Source organism: Saccopteryx bilineata, chromosome 3, assembly GCF_036850765.1.
Source record: "Saccopteryx bilineata isolate mSacBil1 chromosome 3, mSacBil1_pri_phased_curated, whole genome shotgun sequence".
Classification (NCBI taxonomy): Eukaryota; Metazoa; Chordata; class Mammalia; order Chiroptera; family Emballonuridae; genus Saccopteryx; species Saccopteryx bilineata.
In genome coordinates this window covers 191,987,544-191,997,995 of record NC_089492.1, presented here as the reverse complement: position 1 = coordinate 191,997,995, position 10,452 = coordinate 191,987,544, and the positions used below count along the sequence as shown (strand labels likewise).

At 40.0% G+C, this 10,452-nt stretch overlaps 1 protein-coding gene across 2 annotated transcripts in view; it reads left to right on the top strand.

Moving 5' to 3' along the window:
• The first annotated feature begins 9,578 nt into the window (after positions 1-9,578).
• The window catches only part of BLOC1S5 (biogenesis of lysosomal organelles complex 1 subunit 5), a 63,996-nt gene continuing 63,122 nt past the window's right edge, over positions 9,579-10,452 (top strand). For both annotated transcript variants that reach the window (XM_066268459.1, XM_066268460.1), the window contains exon 1: positions 9,579-9,716. In XM_066268459.1, coding sequence (XP_066124556.1) covers positions 9,602-9,716 — 115 coding nt within the window. In that variant the 5' untranslated portion in view covers positions 9,579-9,601. The remainder of the gene's footprint in view (positions 9,717-10,452) is intronic.

The following is a 10,452-nucleotide window of genomic DNA, read 5'->3' as shown; positions in this document are numbered from 1 at the left end:
CTCCAGCAGCTAGCAGGCTTCACATCTAATCTGCAGTCATTCAAAGCACGCTTTGGAGAATTTTGTGAACGCACTTGTCTTTTTAAGTTCATCACCCGTCCACATGAGTGTGCAGTGGACAGGGCTGACCTTAGTTACATCCCTGGTGTCTGTCAGATTTTGAGCTACAAGCTGCTGACCTGAAGGCCTCAGACATGTGGGTGAATAAGTTCAAGTCACTGAGTGAAGATTTGGAAAGACTTGCATCACAGCAAGCAGAGTTGGTGAGCAAACACAAGTGGGGAGAAATGAAAAAACCATCCCGCGGACCAGCTGATTATCAAAACTTGGAACGCACCACACACTGCAGCACGTGAGTATTGCTGTACTGACAATGTTTGGCTCTATGTATTCATGTGAGCAGTCTTTCTCACATCTAAAGAACGTTAAGACCAACCTATGATCACGTTTAACGGATGGAAGTCTCAACGCCTGCATGAAGCTTAACCTCACCATGTATCAACCAGACTACAAAGCCATCAGCAAAACCATGCAGCACTAGAAGTCGCATTAATGCTAAGAAGTACTTTATTCATCATTGGTTAGCAACAGCATAACAACATTATTAAAAAGAATTCAGAGACTTATTGTACTTTAAAAGTGTTGGTCTTACATAAAATGCACACATTTACTTGTATTTAGTGTTAAACATATTGTATGGCTTTCACGGAATTACATTTTAAAATATGTGGCATTCATGGCTCTCTCAGCCAAAAAGGTTCCCAACCCCTGGCCTAGATGGAACCAGAATAAGATACATTCTCTTTAAGTTAATGGTTTTTTGTTCTTGTTGTTGGGCTTAGTAGAATATGCAGTAGATATATACAGATGGGAAATTCTTGCTTTCTCACTAATTTTGGACTTGATGTTTCTAAATTAAAAGCCAACTCTCATAGAAAGACTGCTTTACATAGAAGCAGTATATAAAGAACAAAGAGACACTTTATTTAAATCTATACAATGTATAACTCACTGGTTAAGTAAATAGTAAGCAATTATTGAGAGTTAAAGAACTTTATATTTCCAAATAATAAGAAAAATAGAGTCTTCTAGCCCTTTACTGTTTAATGCTATTTAATATTTTGGTGCTGAAGCTGAAGTTGAATCTAAGTATTAGTATACAACTCAGATGTCAAGTAGAAAGAGCGGAGATAGGATATAGCCCCTTGGTTGAGTTTTGCTTTCCTCATTTACCAGCTATGTGAGCTGAAACAAATCAATTAACCATATTTACATAATTTGTAAAAAAATTAAAATGTAAAACTAAAGGTAACTCAGTTATGAGGATTAAAGGAGTGAATATACATGAAAATATCTAACATATAACCCATGGCTATCAGTAAATTTTTCTCTTGGTAAAGAGTGCCCTATTTTTGTCCTTTATGTTATTGAGTCAAGAGATTTACTAGGCCAAGTGTGTAAGTATACTGTAATAGGTCAAGACAATTTTTACAGGATTGGATTTCACAATTCATTGCCCTTGGTTGCATTTTTAATTTTATAACAGGGCCTTTAAATTAGAAACTGTAAACTTGTATTTGCATTTTCAGAGGCTAAAGGAGCTCAAGCTACTCTTGAGAGTAAGTGTGCACTAGAGTCAGGCCCTGTCTATGACTTCGCATACCCCAGCTCGAGTCTGCTCTAAGCATTCCACGTTATGTTTCACTGCTGCCAATTAGTCCTTGTCCTCACACCTGTCTTCCCCCTTGTACTGCAGCCTTCCCATCCCAACCTTCCTTTTTTTTTTTCTTTCTTCAGTTTAGGTCTGCTGTGAGGAAAGGGGTACAAGGAATTTGGCTACACTCTTTGCCAAATGTCTACTCTTTCTACTTCTTAACCCTCTGAATCCTTAAACTTGTTGGCCAGTTCTTCATTGAGGTGCACAGCATTGCTTCAACAGATGTTACCTGAGGTTACTATGTGCCAAGTCTTCCCTCTGTCAACTTAGATCTTCCTGGGTGGGGGGATAGCATAAATATAAAGGCCTGGCTCCTTTTGGCAAAGGCTAGATAATGTCCCTGTAGTCCTGTATCTGAATCGAAACAAATCATTCCACAAAGACCTGCTGTGCATCATGGGGCATTTCTGTCAGGTACTTCTCTGCCTGAAATGCCCTTTGCTTTTCACTTGATTGGCTCTTCAGTATCCAGCCTCCTGAAAATCAAGTCTGTCCAGACCGACATGGACTCTCCCGAGCCTTGTTTCTGGCACTGATGACTACACTATTTTTTTATTATATGTCTCTTCCACCAAACTTTATTTCCTAAGAGCAGAGATTCTCTCTTTCCTTGCATATCCAGCCCACAAAACAACTACTGGAGCACACAACACAAATACTTAATGTGTGCTTGTTGAAGAAATGTAGTATTTGAGCTGACCAAGAAAAATGAAAGTGAACTGAAATTAGGTACAGCTGTACGTAGCGCAAAACCAAATAACGTTAAAGCAAGTTGTTTTTCTCTCATGTAAAAAAGATAAGACAGCTCATGGTGGGTATTACACACCAAGTTCCCACCTTCCTTCTTCATACTGAACAAGTAGTTTTCTTTTTCAAGTATAATTTATTGTCCAAGATGGCTATCAGAGCTCCAGACATCAAGTCCATGATCAAGACCCAGAGAAAGAGGAGAGAGGAAGAGCAAAAAGACCTCTCTCAACTGAATCCTGAATCCTATTCAGCAATATCTATTCACATCTCTGAAATCTCGCTTGGGACAGAGTCCAGAATTGTCCTTTACCCTGCACATTGCCATCCAGAATGAAGTCTGTACTGTCACTGAGGAAGAAGGAAATAAAAAAGATACTTGGTAGCCAACTGGGAGGCAGCTAGCTGGCTCTGTGATAGTAAGTTTAAGTGGGAGAATGCCTTCTGAATGCTGAATTATTTGTAAAAAAATTTTACTAGTAAATTACTGACATTCATGGATCACCAATTTGCAAAGAATTAGAATATAATAAAAGAAATACTTTTCACTGACTTCAATTTTCACAACTCAAGCTATATCAAGATGTTGTGATACTCAGTTACCAGGAGGAGCTGTTAGTGTGCATTAACAGTACTAATGTTGATTGGGCATTTAGTACGTATCAGGCAGCATTTTGAGTGATTTTAAGTGAATTCACTTTAATTTTTATCCTCTTTTTGCAGATAATGAAATTTGCTGAAGGTCACACAACCAGTATCAAGGTTTTGGGATTCAGACAAGTGTCTGGCTCAATTTAACCTGTAAATCACTTTATTAGTTGTTAGTAAAGTTCTGCGTAAGCAATTTGTGAAGTTAGTGTTTAACTAACCTTAGAAAAATGCTGCCCTAGACACTAAATAAGACTGTGTGTGTGTGTGTGTGTGTGTGTGTGTGTGTGCTTCAACAATAAATGAGATGGTTATATAACTGTACTTAAAACTTGTATACTTTAAATGGGTAAATTTTATAATATATGAATTACAGCACAAAAGCAGTGTTTTTAAAAAGGAGTCAAATACATCATTCTCATTATGTATTAATTATGAAACCTTGGATAAATCACTGCACATGAAATTCCTCTTATGAACTAGAGACAAAGATTACTGATCTCATGGTTTTTTAATTTGCAATGACAATGTATAAACATTATCTAGTACAATGCCTAGTACACAGAAAATGATCAGTAAAGGATCAATGTTTTTAGGTCAAATTCTTAAACTAATTATTTAGTCTTTTATTCACCTGCCATCCCTGAGGCACCTGCTCAATGTAAGCCTATTTACAATAAGACAAATTGACAGCATTTTGTGATTTTTCAGTAAAACAGGAATTCATCAAATTGTTTAACACGTTAAAAATCTCTGGAAAAAAAAATCTCTGGTCCTCACACTTTCAAGCTCTTAGAAAATGGACCCTACTATTTTTCTTTTCTTTTTTCTAAAATATCAGTGAGACTTATCTAAAACAAAGTGGGGCCATCTTTGTCCATGTTATTCCTTCTACACAAAATGCTCTTTTCCAATCATTTTCTTTTTGTAATTCCCAGAAGCCTGCAGCACTCATCAGTAATACCTAAAGTATTTATTTAGCACCTACAATTTATCAGACACTGTTAGGCTCTGGGGATAAGGCAATTACATCTTTGCCCTTGTAGAGTTTACAATCCTGTGGTCTGTGGACAAGAATTTTTGAAATGGCATGTAGGCATTCTTTGGGAAATTGCCAGCTGCTCACCATTCTTAAAAAGTAAATAATCAGCCTGACCGGGCGGTGGCGCAGTGGATAGAGTGTTGAACTGGGATGCAGAGGACCCAGTTTCCAGGCCCCAAGGTTGCCAGCTTGAGCGAGGGCTCATCTGGTTTGAGCAAAAGCTCACCAGCTTGAGCCCAAGGTCACTCGGGTTTACTTGGTCTGCTGAAGGCCCACGGTCAAGGCACATATGAGAAGGCAATCAATGAACAATTAGGTGTTGCAATGCGCAAAGAAAAACTAATGATTGATGCTTCTCATCTCTCTGTTCCTGTCTGTCCCTGTCTATCCCTCTCTCTGACTCTCTCTCTGTAAAAAAAAAAAAAAAAAAGTAATCAGATGCCATTTACTGAGTACTATGTTCTGGGCTCTATTCCAGACTTTTGCACAATTTACAGTATCTCATATTAATTTAGGAGCCAGGGAGGAAGCAGAGACTAACTCACATGCTAGCCAACATCTCAGATTGTGGGTTTAGTAAACGGGAATAGTACAATATCATAGAGGACATCATCTGTCACCCTGTTAAGTACTAGAATTGATCTGACTGCCTTGACTAGATATTTGGCCTTATATCCCTATTCCACATGCAATTTTTAAGAATGGACAAAATAATTCCAGAGAAGAAAAGATCCACGAATTTTTCCTTACTTAAAATAAATACTAGTTTGAAAACAAATAGAATAGAACTGAAGGCACTGTCAAAAGGCCATTGTCTAGGCAGTTACACCCAATGCATCAAGATGTCAAAGTATTTTGTGGAATTTTGTAGTTGTAAATTTCAAGTGCTGTCACAATACAGTAAAAAAGGTGACATAACTTCAAGAATGACATAATCATCCACCTATGACCAGTTAAACTACCTCATCTCCATACAGATTCAGCCATAAGATTCTTGCACTGAAATTTTTCACAGATATGCGAGCATTCTCATTTTTACTTCCTGTTAAGCATGGATCCTGGAATGGTTCCACTCAATTATACCTGAAGCCAGTAAATAGGCATGTTAGTTTTCCTGCAGGGTGAGGCAGGAAGGTAGGGATGGAATATATGAGAAGAGCACCCCTAACCAGTGCATCATTTGAAAGTCCTGCTGAAAGTCCTTCTGGAATAGCTTCAAGATGTATTCATAAAAATTTAAGCAGATATTGTGAGGAAAGAATAAAACTGTATTATAATCAGGTACATATATGTATATCCCACCAAAAGGTTATAAAGACGACGAATTTGTTTATTGTTAATTTATCTAAAAGTAGTCAAATTAGAATTGTAAATTGTGCTAACATACTAATTGTATAAGTGTTAATTAAGTAGCCAAATTAGAATCATTGTTAAGTAAAGTTATTTCATGTATTTTTGCTAACATTCATTTGACTTTGACTCCTTTAAAAAATTTTAGATGTTACATGGACTTTAAAATAAAGCTTAGGCAGAGATGTGGTATTTCAATGGGTTAGGACATTTAGTGTTTTACCCCAGAAAGCAATATTTCTTCCTTCTCTTCATAATTAGATAACCTATTCCTACCCATTACCATGGCACTAAATTTCAAATTCTCCATACACTTGAGCAGGCTGCTACATATCTGGCCATCTTAATTTTAGTCTTGATTTATGGAAGCTGAATTACATTCCCAACTCCTGGAGCTCTGGGTGAATTTTACTGCAAAAGGAATGGGGAGAAAGTTGTCATCGTATGTATCTGTTACCAGGCAGAGCTTTTAGGTACACAAGGGGCTCTATCTGCCATTGCTCCACGTCTTATATGCTCAATTTATAACACTGTGAAGCCCAGTGCTGGGGTTACATACAGGCATATCAGAGATGAGATGGGGAATTTGGTTTTGCAATAATGATTACTTGTTGCTGGAGTCCACATTCCTGCAGGCTCTGCCTTTATTCCCCATACTGCTGGTGAACATAACTCATTCCAACTGCTACCTAATCTAGCAAAACTCATCTTTCACTTATGAGGCCAAAAAAAGAGAGACAGAAGTCAGGAGTTTTTTTTTTATTATTTTGCTATTATGTCTCAAGGATTTCTGCTCCCATTAGCACAATTCTTTAGGAATATTTTAATCTTTTAAACTTCCCTTCTTTGTGGGGAGAGTGAAAGCTTTGCATCTTTTCCAGCCTGGTGAGTTGATTTGATGGCTCATTCGTGCTGTCTCTTCCACTTCAAAGAGGCTGGGCCCTTAGGGCTAGCCAATTGTATTAGGAATTCTGCAGTTTGGGTTTGCCATTCCTGCTGGGTGTCATCTGTCCTCACAGTCTTGCAATGGATAATTTTTGTCCTCCCCAATATCATCTGCTTGAGAAATTTGTGCCTGGCAGGCCTGTCTGTCCAAGTTAAGCTTGAAATACAGTAACCACACAACTAATTTGACAAGACATACTTCTAAACAATAAGGCCACAGGCTTGCTTTAATGAAGACCACAAACTTCCAGTCATTCAATTGCAAATTCTAAAGTTTCTTTGGTGCAGTCCATGAGCTGGTCTCTTCATGTAATACGGGTTATCCTTACTCCACTGCCCCCTTTTCCTGACCTGCAACACACAGACACATGGGGGCTTTGGAGCTGACAACTACAGTGCCTAAGTTCTAACCCACATGTTTTTCTACAGGTTATATCGCATCTTCTAGTGCTTCTCTAAACGTGACCTCACTACAGCAGGATGGCCTGAACTTCCTGACAAGAGAGCAAGGACAGAAACTGTCAGGAGTGTTAAGGCACAGCGACTTTTCCATCATGTTCTATTGGTCAAAGCAAATCACAAGACTAATCCAAATTCAAGGGGAGGTGAAACAAATTCAATATTCTTTTGATGGGAGGAGCAGCATGTTGCATGTACAGGGAGGGGAAGAATCATTGCAGCCATCTTCAGAAGCTCTTCCATATTCTCTGTCTCCCAGTTTACTCATCTGAAAATGAATATTTCATTATCTACTTCAACTAGATTAATGAGATGAAGAGATACGATATATGATATGTGATAGCAATTTATAAATTGTAAAGTACTAAACAAGTACAATATACGACAGTGGTAAGCAATGAAGGCAGGTTGAAAGAATGAGAGCAGATTGTATAGGACTGTAAAAGGAGAGAGAGGAGTTTATTGTAATAATAATATTTATTATTACATTTATTATAATATTTATTTATTGAGCATTTACTACATGCCAGTCATTGTACTAGATGCTTTACAGGTATTATCTTTTTAAAATTATCACAACAACCTTAAAAATGCATATTTCATTGCCATTTTACAGAAAAGGAACTTCAGGATAGTGGCAGGGCCAGAATTTGAACCCAATTCTGTTTGGTTCCAAAGTGTTAACTACTATACCCAGAGTTCCTTTATTACTGTATCATAATTAATCAGCAATTGGGCAAGGGGAAGTAGCAGCTATTCTGACCTACTGAAACAATTTTTGAAGGCAGAACTCAGAATCTGCATTTCTAATGGCCACGTTAATGTGGAAGAAGCATTCAATCTTGATGTATGGTATATCATAAGCCTTCTAAGGTTTTTCAGTAATTCAAAGACACTTAAGAAGACCAGCTTAGAAGAAATTTAGGGTTGCATGTGCAGAAAAAAATGAGTAATAAAAGTGGGGAGAATAACAAAGGGCTTTATTTTTTCTAGAGGTTGATCTAAAGCTGGGAAATAAAAGACTAGAAAAGTTAGAAGCCAGACCCAAAAACTTGCAGTTAACCAAATTTACATTTTACTTATTAATTCATCTATTTTTTTTGCCTTTTTGCCTTAAAATCACCTCTGCTAGAAAACCCGAAGTTCCATCTTCACCCCACCCAACTTAACTAACATCTCTTTATTTCAGGTCTGAGGGCAAAAGTGTACCTCCCCTGAAAAGCGCTTTCTGGCCACCTCACCCTCACGTGTCCCACATGTGTGCTGCACCTTCCTCCATCCTATAATTTATAGGCCCTCTAATGTAAATGTTGGCTTTTGTTCTTTTCTGTCACTACCAGAGACCCTCAAGGGTAAGGACTGTGTAGGAAGAGTGGAGGAAGGAAAGCAGAGATTAAGAAGGTAGGACTTAGCCCTGGCCAGACAGCTTGGTTGGCTGGAGCACTGTCTTGAAGAGCAGAGATTGCCAGGTTCCATCACCTGTTCAGAGGACATACAGAAAACAGTTTGATGTTCCTCTCTCTCTCTCTCTCTCTCTCTCTCTCTCCCCCTCCCTCTCCCTTCCTCTGTCACTAAAAAAAATCAATTAAAAAAAAAGAGCGAAAGATGGGTCTTTGAACCACTGGATGAACAGAGGAGGTGAAGGAGCCACTGCAAAGTCGTAGTTGTTTGTATTTTGAACAAGCATGAGGACTTGTTGAGAATACAAGATGAGCTTTATGTTTACCAAAGGTAGCGGTCTGATAAATGGCAGCTATATAGATGTCTCTTCACGACCAGAAAAATCAAACAGCCTAGCAAACTGGCCCCTTCTATAACTACACGCATTTTATCTTAGCCCATGTAACAACTGGTTGAAAATTTGTAAATACAGAAGAACATTTTTTTTTTCTTGACATGGGCACGAATGAACCCTAAGTGATTTGCGCAAATTATTTAACCTCTAATTCTGTTTCATAATTTGTTGGAAAGAAATACTAAAACTGTACCTCCAAATTGCTATGATGACCAAATGTGGCAATGCAAGTACCTCAATAACTCTATAAAATATTGGTGGAAGGTAATAATGTAGTTATAGAATTCTTTTTAATATTATTCGGCGACTGTACCACCTCTCCCACAACCCCTCTAAATCACAGTAAATTCCAGCAAGTTTGGGCGGAATAATAGAGTTTAACTTTCAGGGACCTTCCCATTAGGGCAGCCTCTGCCCAACTCCAGCATGGCGGTATCGACTTCTCAAAGTTCACACTGAGTCTAGGGCAGGGGTCCCCAAACTTTTTACACAGGGGGCCGGTTCATTGTCCCTCAGACCGTTGGAGGGCCAGACTATAAAAAAAACTATGAACAAATTCCTATGCACACTGCACATATCTTATTTTAAAGTAAAAAAAAAAAAAAAAATGGGAATACAATATTTAAAATAAAGAACAAGTAAATTTAAATCAACAAACTGACCAATATTTCAATGGGAACTATGCTCCTCTCACTGACCACCAATGAAAGAGGTGCCCTTCCAGAAGTGTGGCGGGGGCCGGATAAATGGCCTCAGGGGGCCGCAGTTTGGGGACCCCTGGTCTAGGGTCTGCTGGAACCTCCCAGCGCCTTTTGATGACGTCAACCCGTGACTGGAGAGCGTACAGAGCAAGTTTGCGCAGGCGCAGAGCGGCCACGGGTGGGCGGAGCTGGTCGGGATGAGTGGCGGAGGGACGGAGACCCCAGTGTGTTGTGAAGCCGTAGGGAGCGGCGGGGACAAGAAGAGGGACTCGCCAGGGACTGCAGGCTCGCCAGCGCACCTCATCATCAAGGGTATGAGTGGTAGGGATATCGCCCTGGTGCATGCTAGGGCAGCCCACCTCCCAGGCCGCGCCCTCTGACCCCAGGCGGTGCCCCAGGCCGCACCCTGCTTCCCGGCGGTCTCGGGTTGTGCGCCGATGTGTGTGTGTGTGTGTGTGTGTGTGTGTTGGGGGGTCGTGCCCGTACCCCCCATTTCTTTGTGTCAGGTGTGTGTGTTGGGAGTCGTGGCCGTGCCCATGCACCCCTATTTCTCTATGCCAGCTACCTTCTAGTAACTACAAACTCAATCTTTCTTAAGTAAATAAAAAAGTGAGCCTTCCTGCCCGCCTCCCTTCCCGCTGCCCAATCCCGGAACCCCTGGATTTAGAGCCCCAATGGACCTGGCCTTGCCACTGACATGGAATGCGCAGAACACGAGCCTGGGAGTCGGAGAGGCCTGCGCCTCTAGGCAGGCGGCTAGGAGTTTGTGTGAGGTTAAGTGTTGGCATGACCCCGCTTTATTCCTGTCTGCTCCTGGCACAGGCCAAGGAGTAAGTGAGGTAACGTGAAAGCATCTTAAAACACAAAAGTTCCAGTCACGTCTGCAGATGTCCAGTTGCCCTGTTTGCTTTGAGCGCAGAGAAGGCTACCATCCAGTTACAACCTGGATTCTCACAAAACTGAATTTACTTTGATCTCAAAGCTCATAAGAACCCAGTTTCCTGCAGCAAAATCTTAACCAGTTTCTCACCGTCCGTATTTCTTACCC